The sequence below is a fragment of the Apiospora phragmitis genome (assembly GCF_038363925.1).
Source record: "Apiospora phragmitis strain CBS 135458 chromosome Unknown utg000010l:1.0-9815664.0:1.0-9183399.0, whole genome shotgun sequence".
Lineage (NCBI taxonomy): Eukaryota > Fungi > Ascomycota > Sordariomycetes > Amphisphaeriales > Apiosporaceae > Apiospora > Apiospora phragmitis.
The window spans coordinates 1,922,531-1,948,662 of NW_027117409.1; the positions used below are offsets into that span (position 1 = coordinate 1,922,531).

At 51.4% G+C, this 26,132-nt stretch overlaps 8 protein-coding genes across 8 annotated transcripts; 4 read left to right on the forward strand and 4 right to left on the reverse strand.

Moving 5' to 3' along the window:
* Positions 1 to 661: 661 nt before the first annotated feature.
* PG994_010375 (molybdenum cofactor biosynthesis protein 1 B) lies at positions 662 to 2,902 on the reverse strand (the record flags this gene model as incomplete). The annotated part of the gene is made up of 2 exons (XM_066861784.1): positions 662 to 1,418; positions 1,557 to 2,902. The coding sequence occupies 2 exons, from the start codon at positions 2,900 to 2,902 to the stop codon at positions 662 to 664; spliced, it is 2,103 nt and encodes a 700-aa protein (XP_066710894.1).
* Positions 2,903 to 3,833: 931 nt separating this feature from the next.
* On the forward strand, positions 3,834 to 5,498 carry PG994_010376 (uncharacterized protein; the record flags this gene model as incomplete). Its single annotated transcript, XM_066861785.1, has 3 exons — positions 3,834 to 3,858; positions 3,939 to 4,801; positions 4,854 to 5,498. 3 exons carry the CDS (start codon positions 3,834 to 3,836, stop codon positions 5,496 to 5,498), a joined length of 1,533 nt encoding a protein of 510 aa, XP_066710895.1.
* A 1,062-nt stretch (positions 5,499 to 6,560) lies between these two features.
* PG994_010377 (uncharacterized protein) lies at positions 6,561 to 8,128 on the forward strand (the record flags this gene model as incomplete). The annotated part of the gene is made up of 4 exons (XM_066861786.1): positions 6,561 to 6,659; positions 6,717 to 6,864; positions 6,923 to 7,137; positions 7,187 to 8,128. 4 exons carry the CDS (start codon positions 6,561 to 6,563, stop codon positions 8,126 to 8,128), a joined length of 1,404 nt encoding a protein of 467 aa, XP_066710896.1.
* A 2,838-nt stretch (positions 8,129 to 10,966) lies between these two features.
* Positions 10,967 to 14,542, reverse strand: PG994_010378 (uncharacterized protein; the record flags this gene model as incomplete). The annotated part of the gene is made up of 12 exons (XM_066861787.1): positions 10,967 to 11,290; positions 11,344 to 11,555; positions 11,623 to 11,750; positions 11,836 to 11,930; positions 11,999 to 12,056; positions 12,118 to 12,317; positions 12,353 to 12,583; positions 12,662 to 12,764; positions 12,831 to 12,997; positions 13,161 to 13,673; positions 13,889 to 14,103; positions 14,161 to 14,542. The coding sequence occupies 12 exons, from the start codon at positions 14,540 to 14,542 to the stop codon at positions 10,967 to 10,969; spliced, it is 2,628 nt and encodes an 875-aa protein (XP_066710897.1).
* Positions 14,543 to 16,889: 2,347 nt separating this feature from the next.
* On the forward strand, positions 16,890 to 17,769 carry PG994_010379 (putative mRNA cleavage factor I subunit; the record flags this gene model as incomplete). Its single annotated transcript, XM_066861788.1, has 2 exons — positions 16,890 to 17,427; positions 17,504 to 17,769. The coding sequence occupies 2 exons, from the start codon at positions 16,890 to 16,892 to the stop codon at positions 17,767 to 17,769; spliced, it is 804 nt and encodes a 267-aa protein (XP_066710898.1).
* An 835-nt stretch (positions 17,770 to 18,604) lies between these two features.
* PG994_010380 (protein family UPF0047) lies at positions 18,605 to 19,174 on the reverse strand (the record flags this gene model as incomplete). The annotated part of the gene is made up of 1 exon (XM_066861789.1): positions 18,605 to 19,174. The coding sequence occupies one exon, from the start codon at positions 19,172 to 19,174 to the stop codon at positions 18,605 to 18,607; it is 570 nt and encodes a 189-aa protein (XP_066710899.1).
* A 383-nt stretch (positions 19,175 to 19,557) lies between these two features.
* PG994_010381 (uncharacterized protein) lies at positions 19,558 to 20,252 on the reverse strand (the record flags this gene model as incomplete). The annotated part of the gene is made up of 3 exons (XM_066861790.1): positions 19,558 to 19,620; positions 19,705 to 19,872; positions 19,947 to 20,252. The coding sequence occupies 3 exons, from the start codon at positions 20,250 to 20,252 to the stop codon at positions 19,558 to 19,560; spliced, it is 537 nt and encodes a 178-aa protein (XP_066710900.1).
* A 486-nt stretch (positions 20,253 to 20,738) lies between these two features.
* Positions 20,739 to 21,598, forward strand: PG994_010382 (uncharacterized protein; the record flags this gene model as incomplete). The annotated part of the gene is made up of 2 exons (XM_066861791.1): positions 20,739 to 21,200; positions 21,260 to 21,598. The coding sequence occupies 2 exons, from the start codon at positions 20,739 to 20,741 to the stop codon at positions 21,596 to 21,598; spliced, it is 801 nt and encodes a 266-aa protein (XP_066710901.1).
* Between the last annotated feature and the right edge of the window lie 4,534 nt (positions 21,599 to 26,132).

Genomic DNA, 26,132 nt, shown 5'->3' on the forward strand with positions numbered 1-26,132 from the left:
TCCACTGTTCCAAGGCTCGATTCTGCGACTGACTCGCATCCCCAAGCTGAAAGTTGGAAACAACAAGTGAGCGTCAATGGCTGGCGGTCGCAGCCCGACGATCGTGTGAGAGCGTTGGCTATCGGTGAGTAACAGTGGCTAGCGATCCCGGGTTTCATCATTCCTCCCGCCGTAGCGCATTACCATGGGCACTACGGCTTCAAAAACAGAAACCGTAGCGCAAAGCCAATTGATCAATCAGATTGATTAGATGACTTGCAGATCAAAGACGGTAAAAGGGCACGAGAGCGGCAGCAGAAGTGATATCTCGATGACACCCCTCCTTGAGTCATCTCCCTCCGACCTGCCGGCTCCCCATCATACCCCCAAAAGCTATACCCCAACCTCTGACGCAGAGATCACCTCAGCTTTCAGCATGGGCTGTGATAATCGTTGCCGCTTGCCTGCATCACGATTTATACATCAGGGCTGATGGCACGGCAGATGTCTCCGCGGAAGAATAGAGATCTGCAGAAATCCGCTTCCCCGACGCCAGTTGCTACAGGAGAAGAGAGATTCTGACGCATGTAGTCTTCGGTAGTCTTCGATAGTCTTCGGTTTTTGCTACTTACAGCCTTACGACTATTGAATCCATGGTGATCGATGCTCACGATACACCGTCTCAATCAGATACTGATTCGTGATCTTGCATACTAATACTCTCAACCCACGTCCCGCTCTTGCCTCCTTCCTTGTGAACGACCCGGAGGCCCTCGATCACCATGCCCTTGTCCACCGCCTTGCACATGTCGTATACCGTGAGGGCGGCGGTCGACGCAGCCGTTAGTGCTTCCATTTCGACGCCTGTCTTGCCCTCACAGGAGACGGTGGCTTCAATCTCCACCGTGGAGACTGAGCCGTCTCGTGTCTCCCCTGTCCTGCCCGCCTGCGTGAAGACATCCACAGATACCTTGGAAATAGCGATCGGGTGACATAGTGGAATCAGATCTGGTGTCCGCTTTGAAGCCATTATGCCCGCTATGCGCGCCACGCCCAACACGTCACCCTTCTTCATCTGGTTTTCTTGGATGAGCTTGACGGCGACCTCATTTGTGAATCGTACAGTACAGACCGCCTTCGCCGTTCGCTTGGTAGGAGTTTTGTCGGAAATCGACACCATATGTGCAGAGCCAGATTGGGAGACATGTGTGAGTTGGGGCTTGTTATTCCTATCTTCGAGCCGAGCAGCAGAGCCTGAAAAGAAACGTTGTTGCTGAAGGCCCGAAGTACTTTGCAACATCGGAAGATATGATGATGGTACTATTTTCATGTCAGATGCTACGCGGCGAGAACTTCCCTGTCGCCGCGGGAAGTTGAGATCCAGCCTCGAACCTGCTGAAACGCCTATTGGATCTACAGGGCAATCGCTTAGTTTTGACCTCTTGAACTTTCGTAGACATGGGGACGAGTGCGCCGCTTCCAGCAGGCCAATTCCCAATAGACCGTGAGAGTATGCCTCGCCGCAGCGAGGCGAGGCATGGCGACGTTCAGGTCAATGATCGTAGAGGTATGATCACCCACCTATAAGGATCATCGGTCGGTTTTTCATGTGCTCCAGCTCACCAATGCCCGCATGCTTCTCCTTTTTCCGCTTCACAGCCATGCCGATGATATCCAGGAGATGCTGCTCGTTGGGGGCAAGCCCCAGCGGCTTTGCAGGTTCGGTGAATATGGTTTCCCGCCGGGTCATCTCAATCTGCTTCATCGCCTCGTAGGCTTCTGCTTCGATGGGGTCGCCATTGTTGGACTCCCTTAGAATGTCTCGGAGTGACACCTCGGCATTGCCGAACAGACAGACTTTCAGGTTCCCGTCGCTGGTGATGCGTAGGCGGTTGCATGTGCCGCAAAAGTTGTGCGTCATGCTCGTGATGAAACCAATCTTGCCCGCGAAGCCGGGTACCTTCCATGTCTTGCTGGTGTCGTTTTTGTGGTCTTGGACCTTTTCCACAGTTGGGTATTTTTCTCGGATGCGGTCGAGCATCTCGGAATAGCTGACCATCTTGTTCTTGTTCCATTTGTTACCGTCGAACGGCATGTACTCAATGAACCGGATCTCGATATCCTTCTCCCGAGTCATTTCGATAAAGGGAAGGATCTCGCGATCATTTACTCCCCTCATAACAACAGCGTTGATCTTCAACTTGATGCCGGCACCGTGACGGTTGAGTTCCAGGACTTTATCAATACTCTTCATCACGGCGTCGAAACCCTTTCTCCTGGTCATAATCTGGAACTGGAAGGGGTCAAGTGTATCAAGACTCAAGTTGACACCAGTCAAGCCAGCTTCGACCATGCCATCCAGCTTCCGGTGGAGTGCCAAGCCATTCGTAGTGAGGCAAAGCTCCCTGAGCCCGTAGGGGCGCAGGGAGCCCAGCTGCTGCATCAGAGGCAGGATGTCTTTCCTGACGGTCGGCTCACCTCCCGTGAGCCGGATCTTGTTGACGCCCTGGGAAACGAAGACGGAAGAGAGCATGACGATCTCCGGCGTCGTCAGCAGCTCTCGCTGCGGAGACAGCGGCACGCCCTCCTCGGGCATACAGTAGACGCAGCGGAGGTTGCAGCGCTCGGTGAGCGAGATCCGCAGGTAGTCGTGCTGCCGGTGGTAGTTGTCCGTCAGGAAGTCGGAGAACGGCTTCGCCGCCTTGATCGCATCCCGCCGGGAGCCGCCTTCAGGGAAGGACGAGACTCCTCCTGCCGCGGGAGGCGCATGCCTTACGTCATCCGCGGTGGTGGCAGAAGGTGCCTGGGCGACTGCGGTAGAAGCTATGCCCCGAGCCTGTGATGTGTAGGGGCGGTTTGCGCTGCGGGCTGCGAAGCGTTGCAAGGAGCAGCATGCCCGACCCGTAGTTGTTTTGAGCATCATGGCGTTGCTTCCGGCAAATCACGGAAAAGCCCAGGTGGGAAAGAGGGAGGGTTTGGATAATTACTGAACACTTCTCATCACCAAATAAGTAGGATACAATGATTGAATATTACCAAATGTAAACTGAAAAAGAGTTTGGAGTATCCGGCATGGGATATGTATAATGGGTTGTTGGGAAGGCGAATCTGGAGAGGCGGAGATGGCACCGTCATTAGTAAGCTCATGTCAGCTGTAGCTTGTCATAGGGCGTCAGTCCGATGCCGAGCTCTGCGTGAAGCCTCCGAGCCCGGCCGAAGCTGATAATTAGCCGATTTCTTCTTATCCTCAATTTGATTTGATCGTACGCATATATGGAGAAAGGGTTGGTTTGATAGTGAAATTGGTCATCGTTTTATTTCGTATATTGCGGTATGCCACGTAATTGTATCAATTATTTCCGGATGGGCCGTCCATAAGCGAAAAAGGCACAGCACAAGTGGACGGCAAATGAGTGTGGCTTGGGCATGAATTACTGACTGTTTGTTGACGAAGCCATACGTCTCAAGTAGCCCAAAGACAACAAGACCAGCATACGTTTGCGCGTATTGACACCAAGCATCACTTGTATACTTTATGCTATGCTGCTGAACAACACTGAGGCCTAAACAAGACTATCTGAGTAGGTACCTACTTTTTCGCAATCCTCAAACCCACCCGATTGCTGCTGCAAAAGTGCGCATGCCTTCCTCCCTCGCCCAATCAAATTTCATCCTCTGTCTCTCGACAACCAAATGACGTTGGAATAACGTGGTATATTTAATCCCGCCCACAAATAGACGTCCTTCATTGCATCCAGTATAAGCCACACCATCTACGCTAGGAGGAGGAGGATTTACAAGCAAAGGCCTGTTCGCATCGCGCCGGCCCGCCCACCGATTTCGGGATCTTCATGATGCGCTACTCCCCGGTCTTAAAATGTAGGCATTCCCTCTTCAACCCGAATAGCATTGGCTTCCCTTCAACCCAGGTCTAGTCACGTGCTGACCTCCACGAATAGCTTCACCTCACTGTTTACCGAGTCCTGATGGGCACTACATCGCCACAGTATCGGTCTCAAGCATCAGCATCCGAGATGTGGCCACACTTGAGACTGTTCGGGCCATCAGACTGCCAGCGGAGGCGGCGGGCAGTGTGACGACGTTTGCGTGGTCCTCATCCTCCAAGAAGCTCCTGCTCGCATCTGCAGAAGAGATCCATGTCTTTGATGTCGCAGAGAACAGCGAGTATCATGCCACAATACGCAGCCCCGCCTTATCTGGCGCCAAGTCGGTGTTCGTAGACTTCGGCCAGCACGACGATGAAGTTTTTGTCTTCTCTGCCTTGGGCATCAAGCTGTCCATCTTCCCGTTGTCCTCGTCTCGGGTAGTGGAGATCAATAACCCCAAGTTTTATACCCCTTCCTCTGTGGCTCATGGCTTCTCTTTCCGCTCCCAATCCGGTCATCTGGCTCTGTTGACGAGAACATCTGGCAAAGACATGATCAGCATCCACTCGGCCGGTGACCGCGCAGTCGCAAGGTCATGGAGTCCTGATGTGATAGATGCCCAGGGTCTTTGCTGGTCGCCTGACGGCCGGTGGCTGGTGGTATGGGAATCCGCTGCCCATGGCATCAGGGTGCTCTTTTATACCGCAGACGGCAATCTTTACAGAGACTGGACAGGGCCTCAGCCAGCTTCACCTGATAGCATAGACTACGGGCTACATGCGGGCGTCAAGCAGTTGACCTTTAGCCACAACGGTCACCATGTCGCTGTTGCCGACTATGAGCGGAGCTTGTACATCTTGTCTACTTCGAACTTGATGCAGTGCTTCGAGCTGGTTCACCCGCTGGGTTCTATTGAGCTTAGAGATACACTCCAGGTAAGCCGGGACCCCTTCCTCTGCACCAGGATTTTGTGTCTAATGAGAACAGGTCTGGCAAGAGACTGATGCTACGGTATCAGCATTTGTCAAAGCAACCCAGTCGGTCGCACCACCTGGGCGGGCGTCAAAAACCTCACAGGATCTGAGAACCGGCTGTGACCACATGTCATTTGATTGTTCGTCGGCTGTCATCGCGACTATACTGGCAGACGCGCCCACGACGGTCTGGATCTGGGATGTTGCCGCGTTGGAGCTCCGAGCGGTTCTAATCTTCCACTCCAACGTGTCGAAAGTTGAGTGGCATCCTGCTCAGCCTGAGCTTCTATCCGTCAAGTGCGAAGGCGACAGATCTGGTGGGTTAGTATTTGTTTGGGACCCGTTGAGCGACGGCCCCCGTACACTTGATTTTCAGTCACATTTTGTTGGTGGCATAACAAATGGCAGGGTATCAACATTCTGGGTCAAATCAGGCTCGGAGGTGCCCACAATACTCTTAACAGACAGCAATGCTTGCATGTTGGGAGCTCTTGCGGATGAGGATCAGGACGTCCCGTGGAAAGAAGACCCGGTTGAAGGAGCACGAGATGACAGGTCTGGTTCTGCTACAGAAAGCGACAGCCAGGACTCCGGCATGGATCCGGGCGACTTGGATGACACCTTTCATTTCAAAAGAGGGGCGGGGCTTGGTCAATAGTGCATCCCGCAGCGACACCACATGCATGGACGAATGACGAGTCACATACAGATGCATTCGAGTTCGCTACCGGAAACGCCTATCGCGCCACTACATCCTAAAACATTCACATATAGCAACCAGTTGTTGAGAGCAAATGGGCATATGCGTCTCGCCAGACGGGGATGATCTCGTTGATTAATGACACCATAGTTGTCTGGCATTCGAAAATGTTTGGCTTCCAGCTGTATCCAAACAGGATCTCTTCATCTCCAACGCTCCAACCTGCATATAGCGGATGGCCCGGGCCACAACAATCAAGCACCAACGGGCTTTACCAACCGGGGGTCAGGAGAGATATGTTGCCTGCGAGACTGAAGTCTGGACCAGTACCAGCTGAGCCCCCAAGGAGCAATCTGGCTATTCCCATCCAGCAAGCCACCCTCCACAAGCGAGCCACGCTAATTGGAGATCGGGGCTGAAACATACCGATATCCAGGTCAGCCCAGGTATACCCCAGGACAGCTAAGCATGGGCACCATGTGCATCGTGGCTTCAGCCGATCTCAAGTCAGACGTGACGTGATATCGTAGGATTGTCACGGCCTTTTATTTGCCGCCGCCCGCCCTGGTATCCCCATTTGGCTTGCACACGACGTTAGCCCTGCCTGCAGTCTCAAGCTCGATTACCACACTCGGCAGGCTGCCTGTGTTACTCATATCGTGAGCATGCAGCCTTGATCCCGGCCGCGGTATCACCCTATTGGAGAGTGCGAATGGCGTTGGGCCCTGTCGTTGGAGGTCTTTCTGCTCACACGATTGGGTGCTGTGATGTTGTCTGAGCTTCCCATCATGTTGGTTGACCTGATCGAACAGATCCTGCATTGAGTAGTTCATCATGAAGAATGACATGCTCTTTCCTTTAAGATGGCGAGCGTGGGCAGCCTCGTGCGACTTATAAAGGTCGCCTTGACCGTTTCTTTTATGGTAATGTTCCACACAGTCCTTCTTCTAGGATAGACCCTGCCTATTCTGCCACTCGATAGGTGTGTGCTGCAGCTGTCCGGTATAAATGGCGGCAGCTATGTCCCAGACAACGCCCCAGATCCCAATCAACAACACCGTTCAGGTTTCTGTGCCCCCAGGCGATCAGAGCGGACTGTACTACATTCTGATATCCAATGTATGGATGCCCTACAGCTCAGCTGAATTCCATTAGTAGAAGATTGCTGATACATAGTCACGACAGCTACCCTGGCAGACCTCGTGGCAGCAAGTCAAGGATCACGTAAGGACCGTTTGTGCGGTTGAGAGAGTCGAAATCTTCAACGAAAGCACCAGCGGATGGGTCTCGGTGAGGGGTCGGGAAAGCTTTAATCTAGCACTCCGTATGTGTTGCATCGTGAAACCACTTCGGCCTTATCGTGGTTATCTGACCTTTCTTAGAGTTCCTGAGCACCGAGCTGTTCAATGGGCGCCCTACCTTTGCCGATGGGAGGAATGCGGAGCAGCCAATTCCCATCAAGAAGCTCGTTGATACGAGTCTGCCAGACCCGACATCACGTTCGCCCCAGACTCCGCGTTATACACCACCTCCACCGGTGTCGTACTCAATCAGCTCTCCACCGCTTCCGAAGCACTCAACGGCGGAATATGGACAGGTTAGCGCCAAGCCTTCGCTGAGTTGTCTGCGGTACGCTGACCTTTTAGTGGAACACTGCGCCCACATACCCTACAACCGCCAATGCCGTAGCAGATTATGCTCCTTATTCTACTTCTATGTCAACCGCCTCCATGACGACCTCTCCTGGCTACTCGATTGCGTCTCCTTGGTATTCAGGAAGTACTTCCGTGCAAAGAAGTGTTTCTATGCAGTCAAACGCTTCCATGCAGTTGAACCCTTCGGTGAGTCCGTACTACGAGAATGCGTCGTACCAGACTCCGGCTTCATACTACAGCTCTACGGATTATCGCAACATGCGGACCCCCTCCCATGTACCATCTACTATCTACGAAGCTCAGAAAGCCAATACCGTCGCGGTTGAATGGCGAAAAATAGTCATCAAGGGCCTGCCTTCTTGGGCTCAGTATGAGCACGTTCGTTCGCTACTCATGAACCGGGCTAGTCTTCAGGCAGATCGGGCTGGCTTCGTCAATATCACTTTGTCCACAAGAAGCGATGGATCGTCCGGTAGACGCCATGCCACTGTTACTTTCCCCGACGAAAGGACCGCTAGCGGCATGATCAAGGAACTCAATGGAGTGGAGATTGGTGGAATGAGGCTGACGGTTGAAATGGCTAAAGAGGGCGTCTCCAAGGGTGAAGAGAACCGCCAACGGGGCGAAAAGCGCCATGCCAAGAAGCCGGCGTCCAGTGGGCATCATCATTCTCATCATTCAAGCAAGCAGTACCGGGAGGAACGGGACAAGAAGGACAGCACTCGGTCATCCAAGGAAAAGGAAAGCTCCAGATCCTCCTCGTCCATCCTCTACGAGAAGAAGGATAGTACGCGTCCCTCAAAGGGAAAGGAGAGTTCCGGATCCTTCTCGACTCTCACGAGCGAGAAGAAGGACAAATCTCTGGCGAAGCGCGGCGTCGTCATCGCCGATGGCTCATCGCGACGATCAAGCGAGAGCAGCAAGATAAAGTAGCCATTTCGTTGCTGAATCGCGAACGCAACACACACGCGCACACTCTCTCTATCTCTACTGATGGCTGGAAATATGGGAAAGGATGGTGGCGGTCATTCATTCGGTCACGTCCTGTAAACTCGGCTTCTCCTTTTTTTCCATCGTCACGAAGTTTCGCATCTGGTGGGTATTTGCCGTCGCAAGATTATGGAAAGGTCGGCTGTCTGTTTTTTACATCATACTTGAGCTCAGGCTATTTAAATTCACGTATGTGTTTGAATAATACTATTATTTTGCCCTTGAATCCATTGTTTCTACGAGGAATTCCCACTGCCCATATCACTGGCGCCGTTGTTCGCCATTAACCCCTTACCCCTGATATAGCCAGGGATCATGAATCTGGTATCCAACCCCCCTAGTTCGAGTCTCCATACCGGCTATACCCGTTGACGTCAAGCGTCATGTCATCTCAATCCTTCAGCGCATGCATGTTGCCTGTAAGCGCTCACGTTGCACGACGTGGCAGAGTATGGGGTTTTCGAAGCAGCTAGCTGCATATGTCACTGCAGAGGGCGGGAACGGCCCATTCCTGCCTGCAGCAAAGCCTTGTTTAACACGATATGTCGAGGAGGGCCTCTCCCGCCTACGGCCGGGTCTGCTTCCAGGAATGCGACGGACGACAAACCCCACGGCGGGCTCCCATCCTCCCGCGGCTAGGTGGTCCTCACACATGTCGTCGAAAGGGGGGGCCCACAACCGGGTACTTGGGATGCATGGATATGCACTCAAGTCCTTTCCTTTCCTACGATATATGCACGTTGCTGCTTTCTGATGAAGCCACATCCCAACGGTCAGCCTGCGTCGTACCGGGAATCCTCCCCGGTCAATGAACCAATATTCCACCTTTCGGTTCGGAATCTCCGCGGTTGCTGCAATTGGTTGCAATGCATGGTTATCGAGAACCACCCCCGGACTGCTGCTTGTTTTTTCCCCCTAGCCCCCCAATCTGCAACGCCGTTGTGTGCAACCATGCAAGGGAACGCCCGGGTTGCTACGCTGTTTATCACACTATTTAGTTCCCCTTCCTCGATCTCCATCCCTGCATGCATATTGATTGATGTAAATGCTAGGATCTCGACCGGACATCGTCGTCAATCGAGATATATTGGAGGCAGGGTAAGATCTATCGAGATTTTCAATCTGGCGCTCGCTCGCTTGCTCGTACGATTAGACTTGCAAGTGAGACATAAACCAGGTATACCACGAGCCTGTATACCGGGCGCGCTCAGGGAGCCGCATGCAACTCTGGGGAGCGGATCTGTATTTCCGCCCGCTCCGCTGGACCAACCAGAGGGGAAGGGGGGCACCAGGAAAGGCATCTGTCCGTCCATCATCCCTCCATCGGGTAGCAATAGAGGCATCGAGACTCGATTGACCCCAAAAGTCCTACATGCATCGGTCTTGTTGTTTATGATTGACCCCCACCGTGGCTGGGCATCGTGATGGCCGAATGAAACCCCGATACGCACTCAATACTGAACCCGAGCCTTGCCTGTACGTGGGGGAGAAGGACATTTTTCTCAACAGACCGAGGATTTGGATGACTCCCATGTCCTATTATTGTAGTGCATTCCTCTCCCAAAACAAGAAATCCGCGGGCTGGCAATTTGACGTTGGGGGTTCCTCCTGCAGCCACCCAACGACAATTGCAGCCGCTGGGGGACCCGCGTGCCGGGGAACACTCCTGCCGCCGTGTATAGATCCGTGATATGCATCCCGTTTTGGTATGTTTACACCAAACAACCGGTCAGCCGGATATCGCCCTCGACTTCTGTCATATCTCAACTTAGTAGCTCTCCCCGACCTCGAAATTTATATAGATGTAATCTTCAAATCAGAACCCTCAATCTTACTGTCACGTCATCAGCAGCACGCAAATAGGGCTCTGGCAATCCGGCCCGTCGAAGCAAAGTTGCACTGCATTGGCAATTGTCTTCGCTGACCATGCCTTAGCGAGACCCCCACGGAGACGAAAGGAGGGCAAGCCAGGGGTCTAAATCCGGAAAGAGGGTCCTGCAGGCTCGCCCATAGAGCTCGGGCGGGAGTAGCCTTCCGCCCCTCCGCAAAGTTGTTTGCTTGGAACCATGCAGAGAGCATCGTCTGTGGTCTCTATCTATACGGGATCGACTATACCAAAAGCAAATAGAGCCGTGCCTCCAGGAGGAAACGGGAAAGGATGTCACTTACTTCGGAAGTCGCCACGGTTTCTGCATGTAAGATAGGAAATCTATTATTGTCTAAAATACATCTGAAATCTGCCTTTCACGCAGATGAGAATTAAATCAAGGGGGGTAGGTGAGCCGTGAGATGCTATGATTCAATCAGCCACGATGGGTGAACGAGATTGACGCTTGCTGCTGTGCCCCTAAGGTCGCGTCGTCAGCTGCATGGTGTCAAGACTGTTTCCCCTCTGAGGTGACCGGACCCGTTCGCATGTGTGTCTCTCCCTCCCGCATCCCATATCTGTGTGTGTATGCATGTCTAGGATACAATCTCCCCAAATCAGCCGGGCTATCTCCGTTAAAAGATCACCGGGAATGGGGTAAAAGGAAATCAAACCGCAACGCGTAAGATCCTGAATTTCGTCTATGTTCGTGTGTGTACCACTTGAGAGCCCCTGTTAGATTGTCGTGAAGAGGTAAATGGGGGCATGAGTGACGCCAATAATGAGGTGTAGATGTTATACACGGTCACACACACATGGTGTGTGTGTGTCCGAACAGAGTGAACCAGAGAGGAATTAACCAGAAGAGACTATGCCGGAAGAAGATTTGCCTGCCTGAGGGAAGTATAGCGAACCTAGGTGTCGGTACCACCCATAATCTGGTCTACGGTACCCGAACCGTTATCCTCACGCTTCTGTGAGTTGTCCGTCATTTCGTTCTGTGGAGAAACTTCCTCAGTCTTGAAATTGGGCGCTTCAACGCTAGCAGAAGGATTGGATATGTTCGTAGCCCCATCGACAGCCTTGACCATAGGCTGTTCTGTGGCGACATGATCGGCATTGGGACTATCATCGATGTCCATAGAGGTTGTGACGACGAGAGCTTGAGGCGCACTGTCGTTGCTCGAAACTTTCTGCTCCGTTTTCACGTCCTCGCCCTCGGAGGGTTCTGGAGTCACCTGAAGCCGAAACGCATCGTCGACGTTGGAAAGGGCGTGAATGATCTCGCGACGAGCAGCGTGTGAAGAAGCAGGCAGTTCTTGTAGTCAGTGACCATGCTGTCGACTGTATTATCGACTGTGCCACCCATATCTCTCTGATAGTTGTTGCACAGTCTATACAGGCTTTTCTGTACGCGTGTGGTGGCTTTCTCGTACATTTCCTTGTCGTTTTGCACGATATGGTCGTCAATGATCTGCTGCATTCGACCGAAACTACCGGCTCCTGTGGAATAGTGTTAGAACCATCGTAAATGGGTAACCCTGCTGGCTCACAACTTAGGAAACAGTACCTGACTCTTTTGCACTCTTGCCATACGCCAAGCTCATGGTTTCTTTAATTTCGGGCGTAAAGTCGCGACTGGCTTCGCGCTGCCCTTGAAGAAGTTCGGAGCAATACGTCTCTTGAAGGTCTTTGATGCTTTGGGTATGAGCTTCAAGTAAGCATGTCGACACGATTGGCAGCAGCGGTCCCTCTGATACGCAGGCATAAGGCTTCGTGGAACCAATGCATGCGTTCCTGGATAGTGTGGCAGAACTGCTCCAATACCGAAGGAATCTCCTTGCTGAAGGCCAACTCCCAATTGGTTGCCAGTTTGCGCTTCAATGGTCTCGTTAGTTCTATGAGAGAGTCAACCCAAGTGCCTCCAGAGTCAATGATATCTGAACATGAAGGGTCTTGCCTTCGTTGAAATCAATCTCTCTGTCTCCTTTCTTGTAGTAGCCCCTGTGTCGCTACCGTTAGCATACCTAGGTTAAAGTGAAAAAATAATAGGGGGTGAGCTTACCCGCGCCGCATGAAAGCTTTATATGTCGAGTGAACATAGAGGCTGCGACCGTTATCTTTCTTAGCCGAGACCCAGCTCTGGGTTATAGGACGCGCCTCCTTAGCAGATGTATTCACAGCCGTCTTGAACTTGTTGAACAAGTTTTTCTTCATGATACTTTTCCGCTCCGAAGTGGTGTTGGCTGTGGTTTCCTTGAGGGCCTAGATAGTATTCGTTTAGCTCAGAATTCGACGACCAGGGATTGGGGACTTGCCTTTCTAAGATTCGCCAGGTCTTGATCAGGCAAACTAGTCTCGGCCTCCATCTGCTCCTCGGTGAGCGCGACCCCGATAGTTGTATCGCTGGCCCACAGTTGAAACGACTGCCAAACCTGAAGGGCATTGTTCAGGAACTTTTTGCAGTTCCTGGCACGACCGACATTGGTGGACTTCTTCGCATGCGCCAAGAGTTGCGGAATCTCAGTGTCCTCCAGAGTAGCGAAGCCGCTGTCTCCGGCTTGAGATCTACCCCGTCCACACTTCTTCTAATACTCGCGACTGCTTACGCAAAAGACAGGCAAAAGGTTTGCCACGGCTTCGTAGTCCCGCAGGTCTTTGTCAGGGTTGTGGTCATATCCTTGGTCGTGCATAGCAGTCTCTTGGTCCAGACTGATCAAATCAATTATTAGTACATCAATGCACCTATACCATAATGATATTAAGGAAAATACTTACAGCTTGAGACCATGGACGAAGTCCTGCTGGATGGTAGTGCGTGAGTAGTCATTCCGCCGGCGAATACTATCAGCTCTCAGGCTGAGTTTCCGCTGCTCGAGATCCGCCTGCAAAGTATAGATTTGCTCCTCTAATTCATGGACTGTTCTTTTGTCTTCTTTGGCCTTCTGTGTAAGGGAGATTCGCTTGGCTACGAGGGAATCAATCGTCTCTCGGATTTGCGTAATTGTCAGGGCTGTCGATCATCTCTACCGCTAAAATCGAAGTCATCTGCAATATCTTCTTCATCGTCGTCGCTTTCGGGGAGTATGATACTAGGGCGTGTCATACGCCGCGGCCTTTGGAAGGCTGGGGCTGATCAATGTTTGACTTCCGTTTCCTTCCAGAGGTCGAAGGAGCATAAACAGGCTTGCCCTGAATTGCCTGTGTCTCGAGTCTACACCATAGCGTAGGCTGTTTGTCGACGTTCTTCCTCTCGGCCACCGCACTATAGTAGGAAGCTCCAACGTTCTTGATATCTACTTCTTTCGAAGCTAGAATAGCATTGGTACTATTTTCGTTTGCCTCGCAGTCGGCAAGAGAGTCGCTCAGTTCAAGGCTATCGGCCATTTCCTCGACAGCAAGGCCGTCGGATTGACTGCAAATGAATGTGATATTGGTATAATTACCATCGTACTTCAGCTGCATCTTGAATGACTCTCCGAGGAGATGTCCGAGGAGATGCTGCGCGGCCTTGTTATCCACAGCCCGTGAGATTGGAGCAACGATCCAGAGACTTGTACACTTTTGCATGTACTTTTCGGCAACGGTTCCGCGAGCAGCATTTGCATCATCGCATCCGGGCTATTCGCGATATCAGCAAGACAAAACAACGTCGTAAGAGGGAAGTTCAGGTACTTACCAAATCAACTAATACCACGTCAGTGGACAAGACATCCGCTTTTGTGTATATCCGGACGACTTTGGTAAGTGGCCACAATTCGGTCGGCTCATCGACTTTTGGGTCATTGACTTTTGCAGCTTTTCGTCGTCTTGCTGTGTCTTTGCTATCCATGTACGGCTTTATCTGTTTGTGCAGCTTCTGAGCACTGTCTGGCCTTGATTGTCAAGGTTGTGCCCAGAATGTCCCGTAGTGATTTGTCTTGGGCAAGCTTCTCTGCATTTTTCTTGACCAACATTCCATCGTCGATGTCCGGGTAGACAGACCGTATCTTAGCCATGGCAATACCAGCTTCGGTCTTCTTGTTAGAGGCGTCCTTGGGCACTGCCCCTTCTGTTCCGATGAGGTCAGAACAGAGGTGCTCCAGTTCCTTTTGCCATTATTCCAAGCTAATGAACTCTATCTCGGCTCTGTAGAGCTCATCCGGATTGTCCGAATCATTCCAGGCGATCTCAGTAACCGCGGCTGTGTAAGCTCGCATGCCGTTGGTCGGGAGAAGTCGTTCTTCCCCAAGTAGTGCGTTAATCAGGGAACTCTTGCCGGCCCCTGTCTCTCCTATAACGCCCGTGATTGTTCGTGCAGTGACAGGTCGCTGTAGAAGCTCTTCGATGATTCTGAGAACGCGTTCCGAATCCGAGTCATCGATAACCTTATTCAAAGGCGCCACGAGTTTTGCCAACTCCTGCTTCGCAAGCTGGCTCAGTAATTGTAGCTTCTGCGTATCCTCTTTTGCGAGGGCTCTGTGGACATTCTGAAATGAAGAGATCAACATCGGCTCGACTTTCTCTGACGGGGATAGCTTAGGATGGTTCTGGGAGACGTAGGCTCCTCCTTGACTTTTGGCTGTGGTGTGTATCCCCTCTCTTGGGTTGAGGAGTGGGTGACACTTTGGTATTGATACGATCTGAAGCTGCATCAGATCGTGGCTCATGTGCGACTGAAGCCATAGGTGTGTTTTGAGACACAATGGTAGCAACTGCCTCACCTTGGCCGCCACCCGCGGTGGGGGAGCTGGAATCCGCCATGGTATAAATCAAAGCGGCTCTAATAATGCTTGATAGGTTTGTTTCAATACCACAAGTTGGGTGTTGAAATTGAAATACGGATGAGGTATGTTTGTGAATTGGTAAGGAAGGGGACGTAAAACTGTGAAGAATGAATACTAGACCTATTCCCAGTAAATCTGGAAGAGGTAAAGAGGGAGAAGTGAAGAGGATGAAGTGGCTCTGAGCCTCCGAAGAAGATACGTGCCAGGCAAGGCTTACCGATGACGGTCTCTAAACTCGATGATGCTTAACGGTAGAGAAGTCGATGGGCTGGACTTGGATCATTTGTCCGGTGGTAAGAGATAGATAGGTAGGTAAAGTAGTCGGAAGGTCAAAGGGATTCCCAATAACAGAAAGTAGAGAGAAGAGGATGATGAAGTAAAATACGTACCGCGATCAAGGCAGGTGCTAGAACATAAGAGAGGTAGCGACCAAGACCTGATCTGAAGTACTTACTTATCCAAGAGGCTTTTAGGCTTGCCTTCCTGGAGAGCCAGTGAAGTAAGGATCCCCAGGGAAGAAGTTAGAGACGAGGTTACCGCCTGATGATGACGATGGTTTCTGTGGTGTGAGATGCCAAGTGCCGGGTGTGTTGGAGGAAGAAAGTAAGCGGGCAGAATTTCTTATCTGGTAGACGAAAATCCTGAGTGACTCTCGATTCACCTGAATGGCTTGCTCAAGAGGTGATGTGTGTGCGTATGATGAGGGAGGGGGGAGAGTGGGTGTGGTGTGTATAAAAAGCGTTTGTGGTGAGTGCTCTTGGGTATGATGCGGATCAAAGCCCAGAACTTGCTTGAGAAGTACCAATGAAGGAGGTCTCAAGTGACTCCTGCATTCAGTGTTAGATATCAAACCTGTTGTGTGCACCACAGAGACTAGTAGTCCTCGAAGTCACGATGCAGTGTTTTGGAGTTAGGGGTGGGGGAGGTCGATATTGTGCTGAGGTGTTCGTCAGTGAAGGTTGTTGTATTTACAGATTATGCAGAGGTAAGCTGAATTCGTATTGAACTCAATAAAAATGATCTTTTAGTTTGTTTTCAAAGACTCGTTCCAATCATATTCGGAAGTTGCAGCAGCTGCTTTTGTGTCGGCGGTATATGCTCACACGGCGATATATGCCCACATATTGTTGACATTGTAGCTACCTCACTGTAAGCAAGAGCAGACCGGGTAGAAGTAACTCGCCAGAAATGACAATCTGGTGATTTCTGAAGAATCATTCGAACCATCCCTAGGGACTGCAATCGTTACCTTCATATCGGCGATATATGCCCACATATAGTATATATCGCCGATGTTGCAGCTACTTCACCTTGACCAGGAGACAATTGCGACAACCAAATAAAACCATCCCGCCCTCCCATGTTTGCATGCCATTTCACTTTGCAATTACCCTTTGTCGAGTCCAAAAGGTGCAGTTCTTCTTGGAAGTCCTACAACAATACCTGGTAGAAACGCTTTGTCATACTCGAGATATCAGCAATACCTCCTATCGCCTGAAATTATGTATGCAAGGCAAGAGAAATACTTAAGTTGTAGCTTTAGAGCCAAACAGCCCCGGGTAAGGTCTGCATCGCTGGTTTCAAGTCGGGCATCCTTTGACAAGGTACTCGGAGCATATCTGTGTATCAGTTGGACTTGGCTGGCCATGCTCAGCGCAGGTTTAATACTCATACGGGTGGAGGGAACTGGAAATCCTTAGATAGCAAGTAGATGTTACCTGTCTAGGACTGTATTGAAGACTGAATCCAGAGTAAGTAGACCCTGTCATGAGTTGGTGAGAAAGGTTGGATGAGGCAATGGAGGTACTGAGGTAGGGGGGTTACCCCCTTGGATACATAGACCCACACTAGCTTCCACATTCAGCTAAGCGTACCTACTGACTGCTGCATGTGTACCTACCCTCAAGCGTACCTGGAGTCAAGTAAAGTAGTTGCCATCAACAGCTTCAGCTTCCGAATATTTCAAGATCACCATCAAGAGTCTAATACTCGACGTCAATATTCGAGGTCACTTGCGACAATCTGTCGTCGATATCGCCAACCCCCTAATCGCCGACCGACCTCGCGCAAGATGTCGACAATCACCTCCACGGCGCTGCAGTCGGCGCAACCTCCTATCCTCCCGCTGGAGTTTAACGCCAACCAGCCCACCACGATCCGCCTGTATCCTCTGTCCAACTATACTTTCGGTGTGAAAGAGACCCAACCCGAGGAAGACCCTTCCGTTCTGGCCCGACTTAAGCGTTTGGAGGAGCATTTCACCGCTCATGGAATGCGCCGCACTTGTGAGGGCATCTTGGTCTGCCACGAGCACAACCACCCTCATATCTTGATGCTGCAAATAGCCAATGCATTCTTCAAGCTCCCTGGCGATTATTTGAAGCCCGAGGATGACGAGCTTGGCGGCTTCAAAGCACGCCTGGACGAGCGCCTCGCGCCCGTCGGTAGACTCGGCGAGGGCGAGGAAGCTGGCGACTGGCAGGTGGGTGATTGCTTGGCTCAATGGTGGCGTCCCAACTTCGAGACCTTCATGTATCCCTTCATCCCCGCCCATGTTACGCGTCCCAAGGAGTGCAAGAAGCTTTACTTCATCCGACTGCCCCAGACCAGTATGTATATACCTTTCTTGTCTTCCCTTTTGCTAGACAAGCTGCTACTTAGCTCGAATCTTAACATGGTGAACAGAGGTACTCAGCGTCCCCAAGAACATGAAGCTTCTTGCCGTCCCTCTCTTCGAACTCTACGACAACACCCAACGGTACGGCCCTCAGCTTTCGGCTATTCCTCATCTTCTGAGCAAATACAACTTCGAGTTCGTCAACGAGGATGGCGAGGTTGTGGCTGCAACGCCCGGTTCCGCTCCCGATGGATACAAGCCCCAGACCAAGGTCTTGGCCGGCGATGACGAGGATATGCGAGACGACGACGGTGCTGCAGCAGCCCAAGAGTGAAAATGTGTGCAAGAATGCGCATATACGGACATTGGCCTGATGACATGACGATGGCAATCTCGCACTTTGTCGGCCATATCGACAAGGTTGGCTGGAGAACGGATTGTGGCCGTGTCTTATATAGGGGATGGTCAGATTGGCGACACTGCGATATTCAAACCAACAAAGTACTTTCAACGTCGAATTACTGGTCTTAGGCCACTTCCATAATTCGAAGATCGACTTTCAAGATGGTTCTTGTTGCGCATTGGTAAGAAAAAACCAAGGTGAGGCATGGTTTTGGCCTACGATGAGTTGCTGAGACCGCAATTGGCAATTGATACCCAGCCGGAGCTAGTATCACGACGGTCGAGGCTTCTATAAACGTTGACTACTCTGAGCCAGAGGAAGGGGTTATCGCCGCTCCTGATAGAAAGTTTCCCAATGCATAGGGGAGACAAAGCGGTTTTACATGCGTACAATATTGCGCAATCAAAAGGGATTGAGAAACGTTTGGCGTTCCGGAACTATAGAGGGGGTTCATCTATGCAGCCCGACAGCGATGAATTGATACACTCCAGCTTTCTTTTACTATGCCATGTCTAACTTCTTCGCTGGTCTTTTATGCCTTCTCTCCTTGAATCGTAGCAACTACCCGTCTCGAGTGTTTGCTTGCGCGGAACTCGAGATACCAGATGCCCTGCCAGGTTCCCGTGGCCTGTAGATGATATGAGCTTCCCGGAATAGTAGTAGCATGCACACCAGGCAGGGATACTTACGAGCTTGCCGTCCTTGATTGGAATCGTTACACTTGCTCCAATTAGTGCGCTCTTGATGTGAGCCTGCGTACTGCCTGTCAGCCCCTTCGACCCTCCATTCCGATTGGTTTCACCTTCTCGCCTCCGGCATTGGACCAAGGAGAAGAATCACTCACCGGCATGTCGTCGGGCCCCTCAGCGCTGTGTCGGTACAGGTCCTGGCCCTTGGGGCCGGCCTCGGGCGCGATGCGGTCGAGCGCGTCGCTCATGTCGGCGCGGACGTCGTCGTCCCAATTCTCGTTGAGGCTGAGGGCGCAGCTCGTGTGCTGGACGAACAGGTTCAGCAGGCCGACCTTGTAGCCGCGCAGCTCGGGCAGGTTGTCCACGACGTGGTCCGTCACGAGGTAGGAGCCGCGCGAGCGCGGGGGCAGGTTGAACTGCTTTTGCGACCACGACATGGTGGGTGGTGGTGGTGGGGCAGCGGTGTTGGTGTTGGCGTTGGTCGCTATGGGTGATGAGGGCGGTGCGCGACTCAGGAGGTAGGAAATCGGGTAAAGCAGTATTGTGCCGGGCAGGGAGAGGAGGTAGTGGAAGAGGCTGGGGAAGAGGCCGACGAGGAAGAGTAGTAGGAGGCTGATGGTCAATAGGTGCTCAGTGGATGACGGCATAATCTTGTTGGTTTTTGGTGGTTTGCATTGGTGGGGTTGCTGGAGCGAGCTTCTTGAAGACTGGAGCTCTCTATACTTATGCATGGTTGGTTGGAATGATAGGTGCACATTCCAGGGGTTGCATCACTCAACTCCGATCAAGTCTCGACGTGGTTTACAGGTTGATCGCCTGTCAGCAACGAAATCAATTCTGACTATAAGACACAGTCCTTACTCGTCCTTCTTCTAACTTCAGCTGGCCGCCGAATAGTCTAAGGCTTTGTTTTGGGAGGGCAATTGTTATGTACAGGTCTATGGCATGGAGTCCATACGCCGGGGGTACTTTCTAGCATGAGAAGCCCTCGTTCTCAAGCCGTACGATGCTAAAGTGAAGCTCCTCTTGTCTATGCAAGCGGATACGACGTCTCGGGGAGTGACTCCAGGTGTTTCCGGTTATGCTCATGAGCCTATTTGAATGGTTTGGTTAGCTTTATCAAACGATGCCAAGGCCTCCCTGAGCCCAGGAGGTTCGCCCAACAGTATAAACCTACAAATGGCAGTCCACAGTATCCGCAAGGGGTGATCTCGGGCTTGTCGACGTTGATGAAGACGCGGGGGTGTCCCGCGGGCCCGCCGCCGCCATCGCAGGCCACCACACGGTCATGGGTCCAGCGAACGGGTTGCTTGTGAATCAGCTCGATCGCTGCTTTGGATTGAGGCTGCGCACGCACACACGTTAGCAACTCTATCGTTCGGTTCGAAATGCTGGGTCCCGAAAGCCTTGTCGTCGTACCTGGAGGTCAAAGTCCGTCTGCTCGAAACGGGGGCCGACCATGGCCTTCGCTCTCACCCGCTGGCTCCGCGACCAGATCTCCTTCCGGTTCGGTGCCTGCATCAAACCCCGCTCTTCGTTCTCGATCAGGCCGGTTGATTCCTCCTCGCTCTTCGCCTCCGGGGTCGTCTCGGCCTTCTTCTCCAGGATGGCCGTCTTGGCGTCGTTTACCAGCCGTCGGGACGAGGTCGACAGGGCGGCACGCTGGACCACCGAGGCGCGCTGCGGCAGCTGCAGCGCCGTCCTCACTGCGAGGCGTGGCAGCATGATGATCGTCGTGGTGTTTCTTCGGTATGCCAATTGGCTCGGTCTGGGCGAGTTTGGCCGGTCAATTGCCGTCGTTCGTCGTCGGATCAATAGGAATTGCTGCGAGGTCAATTCGATATTGCCGAAGCCGTCGAGCAATGGAAGCTCAGCCGGGGTGTCCGTGCTCCCTGAAAACCGAGATCCATAATTTAGATACGTACTGTAAGCGTAAACATTATTCCCCGCCGTTGAATTTTTGGAAAGCTGCAGCAATCCTACCCTTCCTAGGTAATCATCGCCCAAGGGCATCACCGTGATAAACACTGCTTGTGAAGCTTGAGCGCAAACGCTCAACACGAAATTTTGATTTTTCACCAGTCGATATTGCATCAGGAAATCCACAGGAAACACGACCGCATTTATCACATGTGAAACACCCTTACGCAAGCAACAATAATTAACAATCGGGTCGCATTCCCCAGGTTTGCTCAGCTACACATCAACATCATGGCCGCGCCTACTCCCCCGAAGGCCATGTCTTCCCGTCTCCTGACGATGAAGTTCATGCAAAGAGCAGCTGCTTCTGCGCCAACAACACCCACGGCAAGCCCAAAAAGCGAGGAGCAGTCGTCAAAACGGCGCAAGGTGTCCCATGAATCTACCGCCACTGCACCCGTTGATCTTATGGTGAATCAGCAGGCGGTCCAAGCGGCTATAGATGAAGGGGAGAAGAAGCGCGAAGAAGCCATTGTAAAGCACGCGGCAGAACTTGGAGATGCTCGATGGGTACTAGATATCCCCGACAGCCCTTTCAACTCACTGTATCAGGTGAAAAAGCCTCTTAATGTGGTCCAGGTTGGCTATGCGCAAATTGATTCCCCAGATGCTACGGAGAATGATACCGATTCACTTGGTGACTCACTTGAGAAAGGTCATTTGTTCCGGCGCTACAACATGGACAAGAAAAAGGTATGTCTGATTGCGCCCTGAAGTCGCAAAAATGCTCTTCCATACTTACGTATATATAGGCCCCAACCGCATCTAGTAACTCCAATGCAAGCTCTGACGACGATGACGACGACGAAGATTCTGCATCCGATGCTGATTCTTCAGAAGACGAGGGCGCAGGCCGCAAATCCTACGGTGGCCAAAAATCCCCTTCCACGCCAAGACCCGAAATACCAAGCAAACGGAGTGCAGAGAGAGAGAAAGCGAGAGAACTAGCAGGGAAAAGACGCAAGAAGGAAGTTAAGCTGAACTCGGCAAAACCTAGACCAGGTGGTGCCAGCCTCACCTCGATATCTTCCGGTGGTGGAATCTCTTCAGGTTCTCGACAAGGGCAGTCTGGGCCTAACAAGCGACGCTGAACTTTGCATATGGATGATAGTATTCCTCGACGGAGCCTTTATCCGGGGTAGATCCATACAGTATGGAGTCGATCAGATCAAACCCAACTTGCTTGGGTTTTGAGATTGGATTGGCGGGGTATACATGTCCGCCTTCCCAATGTGCATCATTTTAGGGTCCTTAGTATCGGATACTCTGAGCAACTTTTGCTCGGTTTCGCGAAAACCTGGCGTCTCGCTAAGCCATCAGTAGGTCGTCTCTCCCTCGCATAGCTGCTTCTAGATAGCATGAGCCCCAGCAAATGGGTGTCCCTTACAGAGTGGACCCTGAACGTGATTCAGCATTCCATAAGAGTCACGGGCTCAAGAGTTCCATTGCGCTGTGCGATGCAAGGTTTATTATTAGCTGCTAACGGAACTGCATCCGGTCATAGCCAACATGATGAGTACGCTGCAAACTATTCGGAAGAGACGTTTGATGCGACCACCCGTTGTGCCCAGTTTACCAGAGAGTGAAAAGGGGTAATGATGGACTTTGAAGACCCATAGGGAAAGTCGCGTATCACTTCCACTACGTGACAGCCAACATATGAGTACTGCGCTGTCTCTTATTTATACATACATCACTTTACCGCGCCAATGACTGTACCGTTTCAGACCCGGTATCGTTTAATATTGGTGGCTCGTCCAATGGTGAGGGTGTCACAACAGATCCGACGTGTCTACCCCGCCGGCTGGTTGCAGCAGTAGCCACATCACATATCTGCTCGGTACTGAACATCTTGCAGTTGGGAGACTCGTGTAACATGGATAAAGGAGTAAATTTCATTTTATAGCGTAGCAGTGTAGTTCATCCAAACCATGATCCGAACGCACTGCACACGGCAGCCTGCTTAACGAATGTCGTAATCCCCGATTTTCTTATTGTCCACCATATAGGTTAAGTCTTTCGGTCCAGGATGAGTTGTAGTTATAAGCTAGATGGAAGCACGAAGCAATAGTCCAGCAATCTTCGCCGATAAGCTAGTGTTCCGAGATCCCCTATTCGCCGGGCCACATAGAGAGCCCTGGATGGTAGGTGGACATGCATGTGGGCTGATTACTCTTGCTGGGACTGCGGTCTGAAGATCTCGAAAATTGTGTCGTCTATACGCAAAAGAATGATTCCAACATATTCTTGTTCTTGTTTTTAGCAATCAATATTTTTTAGAGTAGATTATATAACACCTATATGATCCGCTCATGGTAGCATCAGAGAATTCCATCTCCCGCAATTTCGATCCGGAGATCCGGTCCCCATGGGGGATTCCCCAATCCTGGGTCCAATAGATGCCAAGGCCATCCCCGTTCTTCCTCAAGGCAATGAGCGGTGTCCCGTTTCTGGCTCTGGCAGGGCGGGCGTCCAGCCCCATCAAGAGTAAATTCCATTGCGGAATAGTACAGGTAGCGTCGCCTCCCGGAGGCAACGCCGTTCCCCGTCCTACTTGCAAAGCAGATGCCCGAGCGAATGGACGAAACAGTGATGCGTGTGAACACATTGCTGCTACATACATACATGATGTCGACAAATCAGACCCAACATGGGCGTAGCAGGCGGTGCTTAAGCGACAAGCACCAGAATGGAGATCGCGCCTGTTTGGGACGGCTATTGTTCCAGGGCTGGAGAGGATATGCACCCATGTCTGCTGGAGTCCGCAGCTGTCCGCTCCTAGTGAGACTCTCTCCGGATGCGATGTCGGATCGGATACGACTTATCGTATCCTTGGATCATCTACATACGTTGTAGGCAGCCTAACCTTGGTATCTATTGACACCTGGGTGCACAGTGAACCCTGCATAACGGCCAATCTCAAAGAGAACGCATCCGGACTGCGTAACACGGCGTCCATTGACCGGCAGGCCACCAACTTGAGCCGATTTGACTGACTTGAAGTTTGGATAGCCTCTGCTTGGGTCTGTATGTGTGCGTTTTAGCCCCAAAATAGCAGTGTGGGACCTTCGGGGTATTTCTTCGATGCGATACCACCCACCACGTTTCAACACGTTCAACTCAACTTGCGGGGAGAATCTATTCTGGACAATGCATCGTTCCGGCTCCTTTTTTCCGACTGTGCAGTAGTAGGTATAAAGAACAAAACTAGGGGCGCATTTATTACTCGCCCCCCTTGCTGATAACGTACCCGGCCAATAGCCCGGCGGTCTGAGATTGTTGCATTGGAGGCATAAGAAAAAGAAACCCTCTTTCTATCCTTCTGTATATGATACTTTCTTCCTTGTTCCTCCGCCCTCTCCGCTAACTAACAGCATGAGTCGCCGGGTGGGTTTTTGGATATCGAGATAAGTAGGCCATCGTTGACTCGCACCTTGCCATGCTTGACTCTCGGATTGGAACCTTGATGGTACTCAGTCGAGACATGGATACGGCAAGACATACGATACGGACCCTGGAACTGGAGAGATCTGAAGGTAAGAAACCGGCGGAGAAGACGGGCACCAAGACTGTATATGCAAGAAGGCTTCCAGAGTCGATACTCCGCCCTGTTTATACAGTGTTTCATACTTGCCCAATGGCTGCAGACTGGCTTATACATGGCCGACTGGTGGACACCTGCAATGTTTGGTCAACCAGGACAGCTCATTAGGTATACTGTGCCTGTGACTTTCCGCCTTCACTTAGCGGGACACTACAATCTTTATGTAGACCAATGATGTAAACTAGCCGTAGTCGTCTTCAAAGCAGCAAGTGCTGTCATTGCCATTATTACCGCACTTCCGTCCGATAATACCTGAGAGACTTCAGCCTAACTCTATATCAGCCCCATCTGTTGGTTGCATTCATCGTCAGGTGGGTGTTACCTAAATGCAAGGTTCGAGACATAAATAACATCATTCCTACCTAATTCCTTTCGAATGGACAAAGACAGTACCCAGCGGCCTGTCTCTAAAAAGCAATGTCTCCGGATTGTCCGACAGCCGACAGGACATGTCCTAAACTCATGTATCTCGTACTGTCACTATCGTGGTAAACCAACGTACTTTTGTTCGGTGCCAAGCCACTCCAATACTATCTACCTGGACCGCATATGAATCCTTGCCCTACCTTACCGCTACAACCTCACTAGTTTAATACGGTTATCCCCAGCCCGCATACCACATTGCCTATAGGCGCAGTATCTACTCAGGTATCGTGCAGCGCAACGTCGCAGCCGGGAATGTGATGCAGACCGCCATCTACCCTGCTAGGGAATTCATCGATAGAAGAAGCCGTGGAGTCCATGTTTTTCCATCTAGAGAACCAATTCATTTACATCCGCCCCCAGGACCGGGTGCTCCATGGGGAACATCAATCTCCAAATGACTACACAAAAGGTACCCAGAGTACTTGAGCAAGTAGGGGTTGGTTCAATGGTTCAATAATAGATCAGTAAGTATTAGGCAAGCGCACAGAAGGATTCGAGTTGCCTATACCTAAAGTACGTGTGCCCGCACTATCGAATCTGGCACCCATACTCTTATTAGCATGCCTAGACGAGACTTCTTGTATTCACCACGTAAGCAGTTTGACGTCTAAAGGCAAGAAACATCTATTTGTCACATACATGAAAAGTGACATTTACAGCCCATAGGTAGCGCTGGCAAAAGGCGCCCCATGTCCTGGGATGATCGTTTGCAGATGTTTACTTTGATTGGTACAAGTGGCAGGAAAAGAATTCTCTTTCTTCACTGCTGGGCATTTCATATTTATAGCGGACCGCAACGCTTTAAGAATTGTTTCTTGAATCTCATATTACTCGTAATGCCCACGTGAACTGCCGGCCTTGCCCCCCAAAACACAACCCAACCGAGCCGCACAAAAAGTCGGGTGGGAGTAATGCTGTAGCTGACAGCCGATTGATCTCGTTGAAAACACTGACTCGGTACCTAAGGTAGAACCCGCCCCCTCCCCCCCCTCCCCCAAACCCGTCTCTAGAGTCCCCCAGTGGCATCGCAAGGCTACTACTGCTACTACTGCTACTACTGCTACTACTGCTACTACTGCTACTACTATTGTGCAGCCCAACCTTTCTAGTCGTACAGAGCGCTCTGAGGACACGTACACGGCATCACCGAATTAGCACTGATCCAATTTTGCCTAGGAAGGCGACCTGCTTTAGTCGATATTACCTAAGGTTCCCAAGGCTCTGAACCACCAGCACCACCAACCCCACACGGCCCGATCATTTTCTGTTGAAACACAATTATTAGCTGCCTCGCATCAAACCCATGTGTGGCATCTCTCGGCACACGCAGCTACAGTACATACCTGTATTGATCGGACCTATCCAGCCTGAGGTTACTACCCTTGACTGCATACTTACTTTCCTTTTCCAGGACGACCTCAAAGACAGCGAGAGAGAGAAGAAGCCAGCTGCGTTGTGCATCCAACACTTGCCACAGCCAACTAGCAACGTGCTACTACCAAGTGTCCGGTACTCCATTACACCAGCAAGTCACAGTAGTGACGACGATCACGGTGCCTCTTCCAACGGCCTTGTGGCAATACGCAACACAGCCT